This window comes from Mustela lutreola, chromosome 5 (assembly GCF_030435805.1).
Source record: "Mustela lutreola isolate mMusLut2 chromosome 5, mMusLut2.pri, whole genome shotgun sequence".
NCBI lineage: Eukaryota > Metazoa > Chordata > Mammalia > Carnivora > Mustelidae > Mustela > Mustela lutreola.
This window is the reverse complement of record NC_081294.1, coordinates 71544713-71567164: the sequence shown is the minus strand read 5'-3', so window position 1 is coordinate 71567164 and position 22452 is coordinate 71544713. Positions and strand designations below refer to the sequence as shown.

Sequence of the window (22452 nt, the reverse complement as noted above, 5' to 3'; positions counted from 1 at the left end):
AGAAATAATTAATATATTTGCAGTAGATGGTTTATTAAAGTCAGTCTTTTAATTTATGGTCCCAATCTCAATTCATTCCTTTTTACTTTGTTTTCCAGACTACTTCCTGAACACTGCACAGTTTTATTCACGGTTATGTATACATGTACGTATACTTCCCTCCTTTGAGAATGTTTCTCTCTGCCTCTTCACACTGTATACCTGTACTCATCCTTCAAAAGCCCGCTCACGTGAGACAACCGGCCTCATTCCTCTTTCTTAAACTACAGACACACACAGGAAACAAGACTTACCACCTACCCACCCACAGCTTAGCCCGAAAGTTGCCCCAGAAGCTTTCCAGGCCGCACTGGCTCCGCCCAGGCAGGCGGACGCGGGGTTCCAAGTCCCCGCCCCTTCCGAGGAGTTTCCCAAAACCCAGCGCGGCAGTCTTCAGCCGCGCTAAGATGGCGACTCCCATGCATCGGCTCATAGCTCGGAGACAAGCGTAAGTGAGGGCCCAGGTAGGGCCGCGGGGCGGGCTGGGGGCGGGGAGAAACGCGTCAGCCGGCGGGTGAGCCCGGGCGGGGATGTGAGGCAGGTATGGGAACTTCTGTGTGGACGCGCGGAGGGTGGTCTTTTCTCACTTGTTGCTGCTCCACAGGGGCTCGGCCCGGGTGGTAACTTTGCTGTCCACGGGGTAGTGATTGCGTGGAAGACGACTGCGTAAGGTCCATGGGGCGGGACCTAGGTTATGGGGTGGGAGTTGGGGTTCTGAAGAGAGCCTAGCGTTTGCTTTTCGCACAGCGGACGTCCAGAAGTTGGGCACTAAGTGGCGTGTGCCCCTTTGCCCACCCAGCCGCCCACCTTACGGGTGGCCAAGGGAAGCCTGAAGCCCTGATCCGACACCCTCCACTCTCAACGACGTAAGCCTTCAGCTCCCTATGCAGTCTCCAGCGCAGCTGGCTTTTCCTGTCCCCTTCCTATCGCCTCTAGGAACAGCCTGACTATAACACCGACTTTCCTCCCAAGTTTTCTCACTTTCTACCACTCATTCTCTTCAGTAAATAATAATTTATTAACCATCTCGCTCTCTGCCAGAATTTGGGTATAAAGAAAAAGAAGTATTCAAGACGGGAATCCCTGCTTTCAGGAAACTTACATTCCGTTGGTAAAGAGTCGATAAACTAAACATTTTAAGTAAATAGAGTTGGTGTTAAGAGCTTTGAAGGAATTAAGAGGTGATGGAAAGAAAGGCCCAGGTTAGATTGGTTGGACTGGAAAGGCATCTCTGAAGTGGTGGCGTTTGAACAGAGATTGAAAGTGTGAGAAAAGAGCCAATCATGAGAGGATTTGGGGAAAGAGCATCAGACAGTGGCATAATTACTTTCAGACAGGAAAAAATTTTAATTTGGGGGGTTTTTTAAGAGACGGTAGGGGGAGGAGAGAGAAAATCTTAAACAGGCTACAGATTGGAGCCCAAAGTGGGGCTTGGTCCCTGACCGTGAGATAATGACTTAACCTGAAATCTAGTCCTCTGCACGACTGACTGAGCTACCTAGGCTCCCCAAGATCTTTAGTTTTTAAAAACTGAAAGCTGGCCATTGTGGTTAGTGACCAAGAGAGAGTGGCACAAGAGGTTTACCATGGATGTGTAATGTAGATAACAACCCACATGTCCCTTTCCTGTAAAGCCCTTTTTCTTCTACTAGCCTGCACACCTGAACAATCATTCTCTTAGCATTTCATGCTGTTACCATTTGCAAGTCCATGATATATCACTCCTAGTCTACTTGCATATATATATGTATGTTTCTTTCTACATTTCTGTTTTTTATTTTTATTTTTTTGTTGTCTTTCCTTTTCTTCTCTCCATCAGATTCTACCTCTCACACCTAATGAAAAGAGTTCCTTGAGCATCAGGATAAAGACCTAGAGAGTCAGGGTAGTATACCTGGTGGAAGAGAAGAAGTCAAGAAGTCAAGAATGGAGTGAATATAATACATAATAGGTGTGCTAGATTATGTCACCAGAGACTCTTACTCCCAGGTTTGTTCTTTTGGGTGTTAGTTCCGTATTTGGATAGGTTAGGTTCATTCTCTTGGTTCCAAGATGGCTGCACTATATTTTGGTCCTTTATATCCTCTCACTTTCAATTTAATGGTATCTCATTTGTGTAGGTTGAATCATGTCTATGGCATTGTGATGCCCTGATTGTCAGATAGCATTCTTTTTCCAGCACGATCAGATGGATTTCTATAAACCAATGATGAGCTAGATAAGTAGGTTAGATAGATGATAAATACTAGGATGGCAAAAACAAGCAATGTCCACTTAAATATGAAGTGAAAGACTTTTTTTTTTTTTTTTTTAAGATTTTATTTATTTACTTGAGAGAGAGACAGTGAGAGAGAGCATGAACGAGGAGAAGGTCAGAGAGAGAAGCAGACTCCCCATGGAGCTGGGAGTCCGATGCGGGACTCGATCCCGGGACTCCAGGATCATGACCTGAGCCGAAGGCAGTCGTCCATCCAACTGAGCCACCCAGGCGTCCCTGAAGTGAAAGACTTTATATCTATCTATCTATCTGTATATATCTTTATATCTATATCTCATTTCAGAAGTATCAGAAAGTTCAACAAATGTTGTTTTTCTATAGAATGCCTGTATTTGTTACATGAGCTACACAGAAGTAAAAGAAATCTTGCTTTAGGAGTTTCTGGTCTTGTTGGCAAGAAAACAAATGGCATATAATAAAAGTAGTCATGGTATTCAGAGTAAATCTTCCGGGACTTGGAGAAGGAAACTTTCAGAAGTTAGGGGAGTCTGGTAGAGTTTGGAGAATATTTTGGGGTGGGAGAGGAGCCATTACTTTTCATTTTATGAAACTAAGACAAAGTTTTAGTTTTATTTATAAAAAGCAGGGGCGCCTGGGTGGCTCAGTGGATTAAGCCGCTGCCTTCGGCTCGGGTCATGATCTCAGGGTCCTGGGATCGAGTCCCGCGTCGGGCTCTCTGCTCAGCAGGGAGCTTGCTTCCCTCTCTCTCTCTCTCTGGCTGCCTCTCTGTCTACTTGTGATTTCTCTCTGTCAAAATAAATAAATCTTTAAAAAAAATAAAATAAAATAAATAAATAAATAAATAAAAAGCATATGTTACTTCCGTAAGTGTTGTGGTTTTTTAAAATATTTATTTATTTGACAGACAGATCACAAGTAGGCAGAGAGGCAGGCAGAGAGAGAGAGGGAGAAGCAGGCTCCCTGCCAAGCAGAGGGCCTGATGCGGGGCTCTGTCGGAGGACCCTGAGATCATGACCTGAGCTGAAGGCAGAGGCTTAACCCACTGAGCCACCCAGGCGCCCCTACTTCCATAATAAGTTTTAAACTATTTTTAAGTTAGTTATAAGAAGTGAGAAAGTACTGCTATAGTTCTTTGTAAGAGTCTTTGGACTAATGAGGAAAGGGAGGCAATAAAAGAAAAAAGAGAGAGCCTAAATTTGAAATTCCTATTCAGCCGATCTTTCAGGGAGTTAACTTTATATCAATTGAAATGAACTTACTTTCTGTTTGTAAATTGTAATTACATCTACTTATATGTGAGTAGATTATAGAATCTTGGCACTGTGTGGGGTCATTTCTTCTGCTAAACCTTCCACTGGATTCCAGTACTGTGTCTTCACCATCCAAGGGAATTATCTAACTTTGGCTTGAGGACCTCCAGGAAAGACATACTTACCTCCTGAAGTAGTCTGTTACATTTTCTGTATCTATCAAAAGTTTATGTTGAACTGAAAGGAAAATATTTATGAAGCTTAAGCCCTGCTCACTTCTAACTTCCTAGCTTTGGACATAAACTGTGATTTCAGTCAATTAAAAATGCTAGGTGTTATCCACTTGAATTACCATCAAATCAAGCTTCCCCTGTCTTGGTACTTGTATTGGTTTTCTGGACTTGAGTCAGACTTAGTTTTACCCTTGTTAAATTTCATCTTGTTAGATTTGACATTGAGTTCTAGCCTGTCAAGACCTTTTTGGATCCTGATTTGGTTATCCTTTGTATTACTCCTCCCACTTAGCTTTGTGTCAGCTGCAGGTTGGATAAATAGGCACACTAGTGCCCTCCAAAATCATTTATAAAATGTTGAACAAGTCCCAACTGAGGACCAATCATTCAGGCCATCACTGGATACCTCTCTGTGCATTTACTTCAACCCATCAAGCAGTCTTTTGTGGGGTATCTGGGTGGCTCAGTGGGCTTAATAACTGCCTTTGGGTCAGGTCATGATCCCAGGGTCCTGGGATAAAGCCCTGAGTCAGGCTCCCTTCTTTACAGTGAGTCTGCTTCTCCCTCTCCCTCTGCCTACAGCTCCCCCTGCTTGTGCTGTCTCTGTCCGTCAAATAAATAAATAAAGTCTTTAAAAAAAAAAAAGTAGTCTTTTGTCCATGATGTTCAGCTGATCTAATTGTTCTGTTTTGTTCACAAGGGTATTGTAAGACTTTCCAGGATGCCTGATGGAAATACAAATTCCCAAAAGCCAGTAAGGGTATTAGTCTGTAATGATCTGATACTTAGTGATCAGGGCTTTTCTTTCTGAATGGATTTTATAAATCCAGTGAGAATTCTGCCTAGAATGAATGTCAAGTTCGTTGGTCTGATTTGTGGAATCTTCCTTTCCCCTGACTTTGAAAATCAGAACTGCATTTGCCTATTCCTAGTCTTTCAGCGCCACTCCTGTTTGCCAGTGTCTCTCAGATTAGCAGCAGCAGTATAGTCAACTCACCTGGAAAATCTCTGGTATGTTGTGGAGCAGTCACTTGGGCCATTGTGAGTTAAACATTCAGAGTGAATAAAAGTACTCTGTTACTCACCCCTCACTATCTTGGGGTTCTCGTTCTGTGTATCATTGTGTTTGAGTGAAGACTAAAGCAAAATAAAAATAATCCTGCTTGTACTTTCAACCTATAGCTTAACATTGGTGATGTATTCGCCTAGCACCCCAAATAATGAACCTATCTTGTTTTTGGTTCTTTGTGCTTTAAATGTAACTAAAACACAAAATAATTTTTGTTGTTCTTGACACTTCTCATAAGCCTCAGCTTATTTTGGTAGAGTATTTATTTATATTAGGTTTAAATATTTCTCTTACAGGCCTTTAGCATTCTCATATATCCCTTAGTTATATGTTCCTTTGAAAAATATCTTTTACTATTTGTTTTGTGATTTCACATGCAGTCCATGGTCATTGTAGGAAAGTTAGAGAATACAGATAATGAAAAAGTATATTGTAACACTATCCGAAAGGTAATAGTTTTTACACTTTAGTGTATAACCTTTCAGGCTATTTTTATTTTTTTTTTTTATTTTATTTTATTTTATTTTATTTTTTTTTTAAAGATTTATTTATTTATTTGACAGAGAGAGAGATCACAAGTAGGCAGAGAGGCAGGCAGAGAGAGAGGAAGGGAAGCAGGCTCCCTGCTGAGCAGAGAGCCCGATGTGGGACTCGATCCTAGGACCCTGAGATCATGACCTGAGCCGAAGGCAGCGGCTTAACCCACTGAGCCACCCAGGCGCCCCTCAGGCTATTTTTAAACTTTAAATAGCCTCGTAGTGTTCTTTATGGATAAACAATAACTTTTTATTATTGGAAAATGGTAGTGGAAATAACATTTCCTTTGCTGTTGGGAGAGTTAGGTCTACTTTTTTTTTTTTTTTTCAGTATAGTTGATACACAATGTTATGTTTCAGTTGCACAGCATAGTGATACCCCAAGTTTATACATTAAGCTGTATATATACATTATATACATTAAGCTCACTGCTACTGTAGCTTCCAGCAGGTTTACTCTTATAAACCATTTGTATTTCCTATAATAAATATACAACTAAATTTTTGCATATATCCATTTTTCTGGGTTAACTATATACTTTTTAAAATCAGGTTTACTGATGTTTAATTTACATTTAGCAAAATTCATTGTATGTAAGTATGTATTTATTTATTTTTAATATTTTATTTTATTTTATTATTATTATTTTTAAAGATTTTATTTATTTATTTGACAGAGAGAAATCACAAGTAGATGGAGAGGCAGGCAGAGAGAGAGAGAGGGAAGCAGGCTCCCCGCTGAGCAGAGAGCCTGATGCGGGACTCGATCTCAGGACCCTGAGACCATGACCTGAGCCGAAGGCAGCGGCTTAACCCACTGAGCCACCCAGGTGCCCTGTATGTATTTATTTTTGAGAGAGAGACAGATCACGTGTGCACGAGTAGGGGCAGGGGAGTGCAGAGGGAGAGAGAATTTTTTTTAAAGATTTTGTTTATCAGAGAGGGAGAACATATGCACGCTTGTGAGCACACAAGCAGGGGAAGAGGAGAGGGAGGGGAAGCCTCTGCCTTCGGCTCAGGTCATGATCCCAGGGTCCTGGGATCAAGTCCCACATCGGGCTCCTTGCTCGGTGGGGAGCCTGCTTCTCCCTCTGTCTCTGCCTGCCACTCTGTCTGCCTGTGCTCGCTCTCACTCCCTCTCTCTCTCTGACAAATAAATAAAATCTTAAAAAAAAAAAGTCTGTCCCATTAGAGCACTTCTTTGAGCCTTAGTTTAGGATATAGAAATGGAATATTGTGAATAGGGTGTCCAAATGGTTAGAGAGAAATGCTAATCTTGTTTATTTTGAAATTATAAGTCTACTTCATTCAGACTCCCTGTGGAACATCACTATTAATTAATGGTTAAAACATGTCAATCATAAAGGAATTCAGATATTTGTGAATATTCTATTTATAGCTACAGAAAACTCCACAGTGCTGGGGGATAATATTTTTAATTTGTTTATTTATTTGTTTTTTAAATTTATTAAATTTAAATTTATTTATTTGCTTTTTAAATTTATGTTTATTTATTTAAATTATTTATTTATCTTAAGTTGTAAGTTTCTTAATATTGGGTTGCCTGGGTGGCTCAACCATTTGAGCCTCCAACTTTTGATTTCAGCTCAGGTCATGATCTCATGGGGTTGTGGGATCAAGCCCCACATTGGGCTCCACACAAGGTGGGGCATCCACTTAAAAGTTTCTCTCCCTCTGCCCCTCGTCCCCGAACTTGCCCTCATGCTCTCTCTCTTGTTTTTTAAAATAAATCCTTAAAAAAATAAAATCGAGGGGCACCTGGGGGGTTTGGTGGGTTAAGGCCTTTGCCTTCAGCTCGGGTCATGGTCCCAGGGTCCTGGGATCAAGCCCCTCATCGGGCTCTCTGCTCAGCAGAGACCCTGCTTCCTCGTCTCTCTCTGCCTGCCTCTCTGCTTACTTGTGATCTCTCTGTCAAATAAATAAATAAAATCTTTAAAATAAATAAAATAAAATAAATAAAATCAATTTAAAAAAATTAAGTTTCTTATTATTGGGGAAACAATCTATGAGTTGGAGAAGACTTTATTTCCTTGATTCTGAGAGGCTTCCCTCCATACCAATCATAGTTTTATTTTTAGGAAATACTGTGAAAGGCTTTGCAATGGATTTCAGAACAAAGATTGCTAGGTATCTTGTCTAATGACTCTTCCTGGCTATGTGACTCTATGAGAGCCTATGCATCATTGTCTTTGAGCTATTTTATAACTGTAAGGTATAGGATACTGGTAGAAAATATTCTTACCCATAAAAACACAGTACAGTTGATTCTTGCAATGTGGCTATTAACTAGTTTTTAGCTATCTGTAAATTCCTTTCAGCATAATTGCATATATATGTGTGTTCTTTGAATTCTCTTTTGAACCTGTTATACCATCTTACTTGTTCCTTTAATTAATAATTAGATTGACCCGTGTTCGTTTTATATGTATTTGAATGAGAATCATGATTTTACACTTTTATAGGTGTAAAAAACATCTTTGATGTTTCTGAATTTATTATTTCTGGGGTGCATTTTACAATTGTGTGTAAGTTAAATATGTTAGTGGTTCTTTTTGCCTCAAAAGCTAATATTAAGGCCATAGAGTGTTTTATTATTGATGCCCTTAAAAGTTTGCTCTGACATTACATATTCAGATAAGGTCTGAAATTATAATCATGGCTCTGGGAGTTGCTTGCTGAAATTTAAGAATTATTACTGAACAAAAAGCTGAGTCTTCTTTATTATCTTTTAATACTGTATCTACTGACATAGCCTTAGTTCTTTACTTGTAACATTTTTTCAGATTAGGATTAGTTTAAATTTTGGACAGATACTAAAACTAAATTAATTGTCAGGATTACAGAACCTGTCCCACAATCCAAAATGTGTTCTCTTAAAGACTTGGTTTTCCAGCATTCATTGTACAAACGTTTACTGAATACCAATTATGTGTTCACTAACAATAAAAAAAGGTGACTGCTGTAGGTCAGCACTAAGAATCCAGCATCTCATCGTGTAACCATGTTATGAGAAAATTTAAAGTGCCATGTATCATTATTCCAGACAATTGATTACCCTAATATGTAGAATGACAATAATATATACGCATCCTCATCTATAGAATGGGGATAGTGCTTTCAAACTCACTGGGTTGTTATGGAGATTGGATGTGATTATGCATAATTAATACTTAGCTAAATTCCTGGCAGAGTAAATATAAGCCATGGCTATGGTCTCAACTAATTCTCATAGTACCCTAATAAAGTAGATATTTACTACATCTTTTAGAAGAGAAACCAAGGTTCCCAAATCAGTTTGCTGAAGAACCTACAGCTATGTAGTGAAAGAGATTTTTTAAAATCTTTATTGTGAAATATACATATACAAAAAAGTTTAAATAACATAACTATGCCACTTAACAAATTATTATTATTATTTTTTTTTAAAGATTTTATTTATTTATTTGACAGACAGAGATCACAGGTAGGCAGAGAGGCAGGAAGAGAGAGGGGGGGGAAACAGGCTCCCCGCTGAGCAGAGAGTCCGATGCGGGTCTCCATCCCAGGACCCTGAGATCATGATCTGAGCCAAAGGCAGAGGCTTTAACCCACTGAGCCACCCAGGCACCCTTAACAAATTATTATAAAGGGAACATTGCGTGTGACTTCCCTCAGGTCAAGTAATAAAATGGCCTATATACCAGCAGCCCTTAAGGCCCTTCCCAATCATGACCTTCTCCCTCCCTCCTACAGTGACCCAACATTTATGGTAATTGTTTCCTTGCTTCTCTTTGGGCTTTTACCATCTTACTCTGCACTGGAGTTTAATTTTGCCTGTCTTTGAACTTATACAGAATCAGACAATTTGGATTCTTTTGCATAATCTGACTTCTTAGATGTAAGATCCATATAAGTTAAAACTGTAAAGTTTGTTCATTTTCAGTACTATGAAGTATTTCGCTATATTCTGTACCACAAATTATCCATTCTACCTCAGTGTTCTTTCTGGTTTTGAGGATATTACAGGTTATGCTGTTACGAATATTCTTAGAGTTCTTTCTCTTCCCTTCTTGCATAAGTCATGCCTAAAGCCATTAAGTAGTGTAGAGCAGGGTAGGCTTTCAAGCAGAAGGTTGACTTGGCATTGGAGTATTAGGGCCAAAGTGGCCTTAGAAGGGCATCCACGTAAGTGTGTGAAGTGATCTACAGTGTCAGGAGGCTGTGGAGGGCATCCACGGGGGGGAAGGGTTAGTGTGGGATGTGAGATCCCAAGCCAGGTGAGAGGAACGTGTCCACACAGGAGCAATTTAGCATAAGTTGTCACCCTAGTGAAGAGAACATCTACATAGGGGAAGCAACATGTAATTTAATAAAAAGTGTTAGAGCCTAAGTGGAAAGAGGACGTGACTCTAAATATCATCAGGGCTCCATCAGTCTGATTTCAGGCTGGGACAGGTAAAGTAGATGAATTTGAAATTTTTTGTTGTACCAGAAAGCAAGGAAGTGCCCCCAAAATGGAGCCATGTCAGAAGAACACACAATCTAGCTTAAAAGGATTCCTTTCCACTGACCATACCTAGGACAATTCAAAATAAATGGTGGTAATGGGACTATAACTCATTGAATAAAATTCATGGAGTAAAATAGAAAAATATGAGTTCATACTGATAGATGAATAAATGAACTAAAAATTTAATGGGCTGGGTATTTATATAATATCAAATACCGACCCACAAAGTAGTTATTAATAGTTATATTAATTTTCACTTAGAGTTGTTTGACAAATCACCCCAAAACTTAGTAGCTTCTAACAATCAACATTATCTCAGTTTCTGTGGTTCAGGAATCCAGGAGTGACTTAGCTGAGAGTTCTAACTCATGTTCTCCCTTGTTGTCCTGGTCAGGATTTTGCCAGGGGCTGCAGTCATCTAAAGGCTTCACCAAGACTGGAACATCTTTCCCCAGGATGGCTCATTCATAGGACTATTGGCAGGAGGCCTCAGCTGTTCATCTCCTGAGCCTCCCTAGAGGCTGCTTAAGTATCTGCCTAACATGACAGCTCCATGACTTAATCTTTGAAGTCACACTCCATCACTCAGTTTTATTCTGTTAAACCAAAACACTAAGTCCAAGCCACATTCAGGGTAAAGGGCATTAGGGCTCTACCTCTTGAAGGGAAGAGTATCAAAGAATTAATGTGAACATTAATTTAAAACCGCCACAATTACAAAAGACAAAAAGTAACTTTACGATGCAAACTCTGGTAGACCTTCCTTAATCAAGGGATATCAAAGTGCATTATCAACAGTATTAAGATGAATTACAGTCTTGCGTCACCTGGTAGCAATATAGTGAGAAGGACAGCACATTTCTATTACATTCCTGTCAAAGGTGCATAGCCTGAATCTAATCATGTACAGATATCAAATGTGGTAGTTGACTTCCAAGATGACCCCCAATTATCCTTGCCTCCTGGTATTCAGGCTCTTGTATAGTGTCCTCCCACATTATACTAAGGTTGGTCTGTGCAACCAATAGAATACAGCAAAAGTGATGACATGTCATTTCCAAAATTAGGTCATAAAAGACTGAGTTCTTAAGTTGTCTTGGTCACTCCCTCTGGGGGAATTCATGTTGTGAGCAGCCCAATGGAGAGGTCAAGAGGAAGGGAACTGCAGCTCCCTACTGAGAGCCCCCTAAGTAAGCTTGAAAGCAACTCATATTGAAGCACGTTCTACAAAACAACTGGCCCGTAACCTTCAAAATTGCCAAGGTCATAAAAACAAGACTCGACTAAGGAATTCATTAGGCAAGAAACTAAAGAAACATGACAAATGCAACAGAATGCTGAACTGGGTTTTGCTCTAAAGAACATTGGGACATTTGATGAAATAAATGGGATCTGGAGATTAAATAGTAGGAATATATCTATATTAATTTCTTGATTTTGATGGTTACATTGTTATGTAGGAAAATATCCTGGTATATAGAAAATATGCAATGAAGTACTGTGAGTTGATGGGTCATCAGGTTGACAACTTACAAATAGTTCAGGAAATATGGTGCTTTGAACTGTACTTGCATATTTTCTGTAAGATTATTTCAGTGGCGCCTGGGTGGCTCAGTGGGTTAAAGCCTCTGCCTTTGGCTCAGGTCATGCTGCCAGGGTCCTGGGATTCAGCCCTGCATTGGGCTCTCTCTGTTCAGCAGGGAGCCTGCTTCCCTCCTCTCTGCCTACCTCTCTGCCTGCTTGTGCTCTCTCTGTCAAATAAAATAAGTAAAATCTTTAAAAAAAAAAAAAAAAAAGATGGGGCACCTAGGTGGCTTAGTGGGTTAGGCCTCTGCCTTCAGCTCAGGTCATGGTCTCTGAATCCTGGGATCGAGCCCCGCATCGGGCTCTCTGCTCAGCAGGGAGCCTGCTTCTCTCTCTCTCTCTCTCTCTCCCTGCCTCTGCCTACTTATGATCTCTGTCAAATAAATAAAATCTTTAAAAAAAAAGATTACAATTATTTCAGAAATTTTAAGAGCTACATAAAGAATAATATTCTTTTTTTTTAAAGATTTTATTTATTTGATAGAGGGAGAGAGATCACAAGTAGGCAGAGTAGCAGGCAGAGAGAGAGGGGAAAGCAGGCTCCCCAATGAGCAGAGAGCCTGATGCGGAGCTTGATCCCAGGACTCTGGGATCATGACCTGAGCTGAAGGCAGACACTTAACTGACTGAGCCACTCAGGCACCCAAGAATAATATTCTTACACATGTTATCTGGTATAGCTGTGCATTGATTCTGTTTAAAAAAAAAAAATTTTTTTTTGTAATGCACACATGGTGGGGGTGAGTGGTTTGGGAGGGGCAAAGGGGGAGAGGGAATCTTTTTTATTTTTATTTTTTTAAGATTTTATTTATTTATTTGAGAGAGAACATGAGCGAGAAGGTCAGAGAGAGAAGCAGACTCCCCGTGGAGCTGGGAGCCCTATGCGGGACTCGATTCTGGGACTCCGGGATCATGACCCGAGCTGAAGGCAGTCGTCCAACCAACTGAGCCACCCAGGCGTCCCGAGGGAATCTTAAGCAGGCTCCACACCCAGCTCAGGGCTCACTGGAAGGCTCCATCTCACACCCCTGAGATCATGACCTGAGTTGAAATCAAGAGTCATACACTCAACCAACTAAGCCACCTAAGTGGCACTGCATTGATTTCTATTGTATAAATATCTACAAGTGGAATTGCTGAATCATAGAGTGTGCTTCTCTTCAACAATGGTAAATTTTTTTCAAAATGGTTCTACCAGTTTGTGTTCATCCCCACAGTGGATGTGTGTTCCTCTTGCTGTGCATTCTTTTTTTTTTTTAAATCAAGCTGGTTCTTCCTAAGTTTTATTTATTTATTTATTTATTTGACAGAGAGAGATCACAGTAGACAGAGAGGCAGGCAGAGAGAGAGAGAGAGGGAAGCAGGCTCCCCGCTGAGCAGAGAGCCCGATGCGGGACTCGATCCCAGGACCCTGAGATCATGACCTGAGCCGAAGGCAGCGGCTTAACCCACTGAGCCACCCAGGCGCCCCTTGCTGTGTATTCTTGTTAACATTTGCTGTTGCCAGTTTTTAATTTCAGTCTTCCTGGTGTGTGATAGGTAGTATCTTCTGGGTTTTTTGTTTTATTTTGTTTTTTAAATAATTATTTATTTAGAGAAAGAAAGCATGCATGCAGGAGTGAAAGGGACAGAGTGAGAGGGAGAGAAAGTCTTAAGCAAACTCCACAGTGAGCTCAGAGATTGACTCTGGGGTTGATCTCATTACTCTGAGATCATGATCTGAGCCAAAATCAAGAGTTGGATGCTTGGTTGATTGAGCCACCCAGATCCCCTTTCTGGGGGTTTTAATATGCTTTTCTTTGATTAGTAAAGTATAACTTTTTATATATGTAGTGTTAACTTGTGTTTCCCAGGCCCATTTTTGTCCATTCTTTCCATTTTCCATTTCATCTTATTTTTTATGATCCATCATGTCCTTACTGATTTGTAAAACCTTCTCCAACGTCTTGGCTTCCCTTCTTACTCTCTTCATAGTGTATTTTGATGAACATAAATTCTTTCTTGCTTTCTTTTTTAAGAGAAGGAGGAAGAGAGAGAGAATCCTAAACAGGCTTCATGCCAAGTGCAGAGCCTGACACGGGACTTGATCTCAAAACCCTGAGATATGACCTGAGCTGAAATCAAGAGCCAGATACTTAACCAATCAAACTACCCAGGTGCCTCAATGAAAGAAATTACAAATTTTAGCATAGTCTAACTTAACAGCTTTTTTTAAAAATGATTATTAGTATTTTGGTTTTGTTTTTTAAGAATTCTTAAGTCAGGGGTGCCTGGGTGGCTCAGTGGTTAAGCCGCTGCCTTCGGCTCAGGTCATGATCTCGGGGTCCTGGGATCGAGTCCCGCATCGGGCTCTCTGCTCAGCGGGGAGCCTGCTTCCCTCTCTCTCTCTCTGCCTGCCTCTCCGACTACTTGTGATCTCTCTCTGTCAAATGAATAAATAAAATCTTAAAAAAAAAAAAAAAGAAGAATTCTTAAGTCAAATATGTCAATTTTTTTTTTTTTAAGATTTTATTTTTAAGCAATCTGTACACCGAGTGTCAGGCTCAAACCCACAGCCCTGAGAAAAAGTCATACGCCCTACCACCTGAGCCAGCCAGGGGCCCCTGTCACTGTTTATTTGTAAGTTTATTTACTTATTTTTTTTTTAGTTTTTTTTTTTTTTTTAAATTTAATCAATTAATTAATTAATTAATTTTTAAGTGATGTCTATACCCAACATGAGGCTGAAACTCACGATACCCCCATGTCACTTGTTTTAATACTACCAATCTAAGACATTTATTACTTGAGCAGTCTGTAATCAATGTTTGCATATGGTGGAGAGTAGAGGTTTTCTTTTTTTCTTTTTTTAAAAAAGATTTTATTTATTTATTTGACAGAGAGAGAGATCAGAAGCAGGCAGAGAGGCAGGCAGAGAGAGAGGGGAAAGCAGCCTCCCTGCTGAGCAGAAAGCCCAATGTGGGGCTCGATCCCAGGACCCTAAGATAAGGACCTGAGCCGAAGGCAGAGGCTTAACCCACTGAGCCACCCAGGTGCCCCTATTTTCTTTTTTTAATAAAGAATTATTTACTTAGTTGAGAGAGAGACAATATGAACAGGTGGAGGGACAAAGGGAGATAGGGAATCCTCAAGCCAACTCTCCACTGAGTATGGAGGCCAATGCAGGATTTGATCGCAGGACCCTGAGTTCATGACCTGAGCAGAAATCAAGAACTGGACACTCAACCGCGCCACTCAGGTGCCCCAAGAGTAGAGTTTAGTTGTAATTTTTTCCATATGCAAATCAGTTGTCCTTGCACCACTAATATGTCCTTTCCCCCACTGCTCTCCAGTACCATAGTGGTCATAAATCATGCATTCATATATACATTAGTCCATTTCTGGACATTATGATCTGTTCATTGGTTTGTGTATCTTTGCTAGAATTTCACATTCTTAGTTGATAGAGCTTTACCGTAAGTCAGTGTCTTTTAACCCAAGGCTTCCCCACTTGTTCCTTTACTAGGGTATTTTGGCTGTTGGCCTTTTGAATTTCCACATACATTTTAGAATAAGTTTGTTAACAGAACAAACAAATAAAAATTAATGTTTGGATTTTGATTGGCATTGTGTTGAATCTATAGATCATAGATCTGTAGATCAGTTTGTGGAGAATGGACATTTTTACGATTATTATGTTTTCTAGTCTATGAACATGGTATATTTTTCTATGTGGCTACATGCTTAGATGTTTAATTTCTCTTAGTAATGTTTATATTGTGCATAGAAATCTTGTACATATTTTCTTTGATGTGTTTCCAGGTATTTGATATTTTTTAGGAAATTATAAATATCACTTTTTTAAAATTTCTTTTTAAATGTTTTCATTATATAGAAATTCTATTGATTTTTATTTGTTTACCTTATATCTAATATAGAGCTCAGAATATGGTTGTCTACTGAATCCTGCTTGATGCTTGTTCTTGTGGGCCTGTGGGTTAAGGATGTTAATTACATGTGTACGTATATGATTAATTTGATAGGAAACATGAACTTTCAACCTCAAACGAGTGGAATGTTCTACAAATGAATTGCATCATTTAAATCTCTTTTCTGTGAAATATTTTTATTAATAAAATATCTGTGGAATTGTGTTTTCTCTCTTGTCATGGAAATACCTACATAATATCCTCAATTTTGCCTCCTGATCAGCAAAGCCTGAAACTTTTACTATCTGACTCTTTACAGTTTGCCCACCCCAATGTAAAATCTTGCTGAACTTATGAATTCTAATTATTTCAAAATATTTTTGCCTATAGATTATTTTGAATTTGCATGTACATAATAAGTCATAAGTGAGGAATGACCATTTTGTTTTTTCCTTTCCAATTCTTTCATGTTTGTCTTTTATTGGTTGCATCTGAGTCCAGTATCAGGGATGAGGGATTAAGATTTTTTCTTAGTCTCCTAGATGACTAAAAGCTGGGCTGTATTCTCTATACATTTGGTTTATTCTTAGGGTATGACTCTTCAGAGACCTAATGCTGAATACATAGTTTGTCTCCCTAAATTGTTGTAAGTGAGGTTTACCCTGTTGAGTTGGGCAAACACTCCCAGTGCAAGAATTAACTTAAATACAGAGCTGACTACTCTGGATTTCCATTTTCTTCCATATCTTGGCTTGGTTGTTCTTCACCCCACTGTTCGTTCTTTGATACCGCAAGCAGATTGTTAAAAATGTTTTGACTGTTTTTTTCTATTTCCGAGCTGAGGAGTTGGTCTTAGTTACCTAGTCTGCTGTTACTGGAATGGAATTAGGAAATAAAGATTTGAACTTAGTTTGGCCTCACTCTCAAGGTCCATGCTCTTGACTACTGTATTGCCTTGTGACTAAATCTAACATAGTAAACAATTTAAAATGTAAAATTACGTTTATTTGTGGCCTAAAAATGTTCATATTATTTATGCTTTTCAGGGTAGAAAATGTCAAGTCAAAATTTTAAGGCCTGTAATCTTTTTTTTTCTTTTTGCTCCATAGTGAGGCAAATAAACAACATGTAAGATGTCAGAAATGCTTGGAATTTGGACATTGGACTTATGAATGTACAGGAAAAAGAAAATACCTACATAGGCCATCAAGAACAGCAGAACTAAAGAAAGCTTTAAAAGAAAAAGAAAACAGATTATTATTATTACAACAAAGGTATGTTGACCTGTGATATCCAAAGGAATATTTTTTTTTTTTTTTTTTTAAAGATTTTATTTATTTATTTGACACAGAGAGATCACAAGTAGGCAGAGAGGCAGGCAGAGAGAGAGAGGAGGAAGCAGGCTCCCCGCTGAGCAGAGAGCCCGATGCGGGACTCGATCCCAGGACCCTGAGATCATGACCTGAGCCGAAGGCAGCGGCTTAACCCACTGAGCCACCCAGGCACCCCCAAAGGAATATTTTTAATTGATAGAATTTATGAAGTGACTAAAGGTATCCTGGTGATTATCCAGATTTCAATTATAATATTAGCTAATGTTTAATGAGTCCTTCCCATGTGCCAGGCACTGTATTAAGCTTTTCACAAGTATTAGCTTAGTTAAGCTTCACCTCTATACCATTAAGGTAGGTACTATTCTTGCCATATTACTTGTGAAGAAACTAGGGCCCAGAGAAGTTGAGTTACTTACACACCAGTGTCACACAGCCAGTAACTGGAAAGATTAAACTTTTGAACCAGCCAGTCCATGCTCTTAATCACTTTGCTTTGTTGACTCAGCTGCTGGTGAAGTGGCAGCAGAATACCAGGAGGTAGATGATATGAACTGTCAACCATAAAGATAAAGTGGCCAGTTATTCTACCAGCAAAATGAGTTTATTGGGGAATACCAAGGGAATTGCAATCCTGGACAAGAAAACTGGCAAACCATGGGCAAGTCCAGAGAACAAAGGACAGGGGCTTGCTTTTATCAAGGAAAAGAGGAAATTGGGAAGGGCTGTTTGAAACAAAAGTCAGCTGGGGGAGAGTGAGAGTTTAAGCTTCTCATTGGACAACTGGGGCAATTTCTCGTGGGTGTTGTATTGCAAGGCAAGAAGAAAATTTTCCTTCCTCCTGCTGAGATAGTAAAGTAAGCTTCTTCCTGTTGAGAACAAAGTGCTGCCCTCTGTGTGGGGGTCGGCTGCTGATGAGGAGGGGGAGTGTATGCCAGCTCCCCATTCAGGGTTGCCCAAGTCCATTTTAGATGCTGTTCCCTTTATTTTCTCAGAGCTGATGTGGTAAGATACCCAAGACAAGTATCCAAGATACTTAAACTAAGGCTATAAACTACATGGAGAACAGTATATATAATATGCAGTCGTTTATGTTAAAAAAGAAGGAAAGGAATAATGGAATTTTTTTGGAAACAGAAATGATCTGTAACAGTGGCTCCTTTCTAGGAGAACTGGATAAGAGAGTAACTAGAAATTTGTTATATACTCTTTTGTGTCCTTTGAATAAAGCCCCCCCCCCTTTTTTTAGGATTTTATTTATTTGAGAGTGCACAAGCAGCAGGAGGGAGAAGCAGGCTTCCCATTGAGCAGGGACCCTGATGCGGGACTGAATCCCAGGACCCTGAGTTTATGACCTGAGCTGAAGGCAGACGTTTAACTGACTGAGCCACTCAGGTGCCCCATAAATAAAGCTTTTTTTTTTTTTTTTTTAAGATTTTATTTATTTATGTGAGAGAGAAAGACAGAGATAGGGAGAGGGAGCAGGAGCTGGGAGGAGAGGGCGCAGAAGCAAGCACCCCACCAAAGAGGGATCCCGTTGCAGGGCTTGATCCCAGGACCTCAGGATCATGAACTGAGCTGAAAGCAGATGCCTAACGACTGAACCACCCAGGCACCCCTTAAATAAAGCTTTTAAAATTGCTATGAATTAACTAAGTAAGCATGTTTGAGAAAGTGAAAGAGGAAGATGCCAGATGTACTCAGTGCTACAGATCAGAAGCAGCATCTTCATAAAGACATTACCTGTATAATAGTGTCTGAAACAAGGGAACTTGCAAGGCAGTGGTCTCACAATTAGTGGACTTGATGGCTCTTCAAAGGTTATGCAGGAATAGATAGGTTATCAATTTCTAAGTTATCAACTTTCATATATAATTTTTCCAAAAATAAATTTGTATAAGAACTTGTCTGTTCATTCTCCTTTTCTTTCTTTTTTTTTCCTACTTCCCCTTTTCTCCTGTGTAGAAACTTAGATGTTTTTCAAAATACTGGTGTTTGTACTAAGAAAGTGGATAGCTCTAATTATTGGGAGCCATTTTTTTTTAAGATTTTGTTTATTTATTTGTCAGAGAGAGAGAAAGAGAACACACAAGTAGGGGGAGTGCAGACAGTGGGAGAAGCAGGCTCCCTGCTGACCAAGAAGTGTGATGCAGGACTGGGATTATGACCTGAGCTGAAGGCAGACACTTAACTGACTGGGCCACCCAGGTGTTCCAGGAACAAATTCTTTTTTTTTTCTTTTCCTAAACATATTTTTTAAAGAGTTTATTTATTTATTTGACAGACAGGGATCACAAGTAAGCAGAGAGGCAGGCAGAGAGTGAGAGGAACAAATTCTTTTGTAATTTTTTTTCCCCAACAAAATTGAAAAAGGATCTAATTGGGCTACCAATTTAATTTAAAAGTATTTTTTAGGGACGACTGGGTGGCTCAGTCAGCCAAGTATCTGGCTCTTGATTTCAGCTAAAGTCATGATCTGAGGGTCATGAGATCGAACTCTGCATTGGGCTCCATACTGGGTGTAAAGCCTGCTTAAGATTCTTTATCTCTGGGGCGCCTGGGTGGCTCAGTGGGTTAAAGCCTCTGCCTCCGGTTTGGGTCATGATCCCAGGGTCCTGGGATTAAGCCCCCGTATTGGGCTTTCTGCTCCACAGGGAGCTGCTTCCTCCTCTCTCTCTGCCTGCCTCTCTGCCTACTTGTGATCTCTGTAAAATAAATAAATAAATAAATAATCTTTAAAAAAAAAAAAAAGATTCTTTCTCTCCCTCTCCCCTCCCCCCCACATAATAATAATAATTAAAAATAAAAATAGGGGCGCCTGGGTGGCTCAGTGGGTTAAAGCCTCTGCCTTCAGCTCAGGTCATGATCCCAGGGGTCCTGGGATAGAGCCACGCATCGGGCTCTCTGCTCTGCGGGGAGCCTGCTTCCTCCTCTCTCTCTCTCTCTGCCTGCCTCTCTGCCTACTTGTGGTCTCTGTCTGTCAAATAAGTAAATAAAATCTTTAAAAAAAATAAAAAATAAATAAAAATAAAAATAAATAAAAGTATTTTTTAATCATACATCTTTGTGACTAGTAGACCCTGTCAATGAAGGTATTCAAACACTGACATTCCTACAACAAAACTCTATTTCAATCTACCTGTTTAGGTTAAGAAAGTTTCTTAAGTTAAATCTGTAAAAATTAAGTACAGGAATTGAATTAATACTGAACCTTGTCACAATCTAGCAATAAGATCCAGGGATACATAAACTAGAAAAACAATCAATACCATTAAGAGATGTGTTTCCAGTAAATTTACTTTGATGTGTAATAATTATTAAAATTTGTACTGTATTTCTATACTGTTTTATTTTATTTTAAAGATTTTATTTATTTGTCAGAAAGGATTAGGGGAGGGTGGGCACACACAAGCAGAGAGAATGGCAGGCAGAGGGAGTAGCAGGCTCCTTGCTCAGGACTTGATCCCAGGTCCCTGGAATTGTGACCTGAGCCAAAGGCAGATGCTTAACTAACTAAGCCATCTAGGTGTCCCTCTGTATTATTTTAATCAATTGTATAGTAATATTGGTAATGGTAACTCAGAAGGTTTTTTTAGAGACAGAGTTGGGGGGTGCAGGTTATAACAAGAAATGGTGGGCTCTGTACATGTCATGAAAAACAAAGTGTTTCTCCAATGTAAGACACTTTGGAGAGGCTCCTGAAGGGTTTGTCTGAGCTGTGTATAATCACTCTATTAACAGGAGTTTTTTCCCCCCTCATATTTATCAGCATCGGAGAAACTAATGTAGAAAGGAAGACTAAGAAAAAAAGGTATGTGTGGCTTTAGGAGTTTTTTATGTATAATAAATAATACTAGTGGGAGGGATGGGAAGAAAAATTTAAAAATAAAAGTGATAATAATAATAATAATAAGGTAGACCTAAAGTCTCTTGTTTGTAATTCATGATTAAGTATCATCCTTATTTCCTGATATGTTCTTCTTCTCTTTACCTAACTGGAACATACTACCTTCATTTCTCCTTTTTCTCCAACTTCTCAGAGGCTTTACACCTGGAAATAGTAAATAATTTCACTTTAAAAATCTCTTATTACATTAGAATAAGAAATATTCTTAGACTGGTAAAAAAAAAAAAAAATTGTTGACCAGGTCTATCTGGTTTAAAGATAATGAAACATTTGCCATGCTGCCTGAGGTTTCAGTAAACCCAGGTGTTACACTGCAACTTTATTCTAACATTATTCATTCTAGAGCATAAATAGACTAGGAACACTGATCTTGAACTCTGTCCAGGAGAGTTTAATTGCTAAAATGAAAGACGTTGTGGTTGCCGCAGGACTTCTGCAGTTATGCAATCCCCAGCACAGCAGATCCAGCAGTCCCACACAACAGAGCTGCAGTGTGTGCACGGAGTTTCCCTGTGCACTTGCTTTTAACTATTCTGTTAAACGTCAGCTTCCTGTGCATCTAACTACTCATTGTCTACTAGGTCTAAGAGTGTAACCAGTTCCAGTAGCAACAGCAGTGACAGTTCAGCCAGTGATTCTTCATCGGAGAGTGAAGAAACGTCTACCTCATCCTCCTCGGAGGACAGTGACACGGATGAAAGCTCCTCCAGTTCATCATCTTCATCCTCCTCCACAAGCTCTTCCTCATCCTCCGATTCAGACTCAGATTCCAGCTCTTCCAGTAGCAGCAGCACCAGCACAGAGAGCAGCTCTGAGGATGAACCACCAAAGAAGAAGAAAAAGAAATAGAATTGCTCCATCCCTATTGGACTGCTGGTCTGCAAACATTAATGTGATTCTCGAAAGGGAATTTAGAATATGTTAAGGCCAAATAGATTAACCGATCAACATTTCTGGAGTTTAAAAGTTTCTAAGTGTTTTACATCATAAGAGCATAAAGAGTATTAATAATGGATTATACATATATATAAGACTTTTTTATTTTCAGGGTAAATCTTGTTTTTCTTTTTTACCTTTAATATATATCTGTAAAACATAATCAAAGCTGAATCTAGTACGTCTGTTTTTGGGATGAAACTTATCTTTTCTCCCTGTGAAATAAATGCCATACTTTGTTATATGTCAGTGCTATGTATCAGATGTGTTTTCAGGATAATGCATCAGAATATCTGGCAGTGAATTTCTAAAGCTTTTGGCTGTGTGTTATTATATAAGATTTAATACATTGTTACTATAAAATTGGGAGTGTTCCTCTTAATAACTGTGCCCTCTTTCTATGTTTATGTTCGGAAACTTATTCTGAGTTCTTGTCTTAAATGAAAAGCTCAAGGAACCTATTAATATATTTATACCTTTTGGATGGTACAGATGTCAAGTTATTGTGTTGTATTATTCATTTCCTTCTGGTTCTTAGAGTTACTCTTTTTTTTTTCCCCCAAGTAGGCTCCACACCCAGCGTGGAGCCCAGTGCAGGACTTGAACTCACAGGCCTGAGTCAAGATCTGTGCTGAGATCAAGAGTTGGATGCTTAACTGAAAAAGGCACCCAGGTGTCCTGTAAAGTTACTCTTTTCTGAGAAAATCAATCCGGAGGAACCTAAAAAGGAACCCAAATTCCAAAACTACTTGGAGTCTAATCTTGGTGCCTTTTGATAAATGCTGTGTATCAGAAAAGAGTCATTTGAAAGCCTAACTTAAGGTAAAAGTGATATAAATATCTTTGTGTGTTATTATGCTATAAAAGATAGGAGAGGAAAGTTAGGAAGAGAGGTAATTTTAACAGAAAA

At 39.4% G+C, this 22452-nt stretch overlaps 1 protein-coding gene across 2 annotated transcripts; it reads left to right on the top strand.

The window, feature by feature from the left end:
* Positions 1 to 333: 333 nt before the first annotated feature.
* ZCCHC10 (zinc finger CCHC-type containing 10) lies at positions 334 to 22041 on the top strand. 2 transcript variants are annotated; one of them, XM_059174570.1, is made up of 5 exons: positions 750 to 905; positions 1859 to 2028; positions 16478 to 16642; positions 20469 to 20510; positions 21188 to 22041. In XM_059174570.1, the coding sequence occupies exons 2-5, from the start codon at positions 2003 to 2005 to the stop codon at positions 21453 to 21455; spliced, it is 501 nt and encodes a 166-aa protein (XP_059030553.1). In that variant the 5' UTR covers positions 750 to 905; positions 1859 to 2002; the 3' UTR covers positions 21456 to 22041. The 2 variants fall into 2 exon arrangements, with proteins under 2 accessions (XP_059030552.1, XP_059030553.1); XM_059174569.1 differs by lacking the exons at positions 750 to 905; positions 1859 to 2028 and adding an exon at positions 334 to 487.
* The last annotated feature ends 411 nt before the right edge of the window (positions 22042 to 22452 follow it).

Excerpts from the sequence above, each read along its gene's own strand:
- ZCCHC10 (XM_059174569.1), top strand. The coding sequence starts at position 447 with ATGGCGACTCCCATGCATCGGCTCATAGCTCGGAGACAAGC. Across the intron at positions 488-16,477 it reads CTCATAGCTCGGAGACAAGC|TGAGGCAAATAAACAACATG; the intron begins GTAAGTGAGGGC and ends TTTGCTCCATAG. Across the intron at positions 16,643-20,468 it reads TTATTATTATTACAACAAAG|CATCGGAGAAACTAATGTAG; the intron begins GTATGTTGACCT and ends CATATTTATCAG.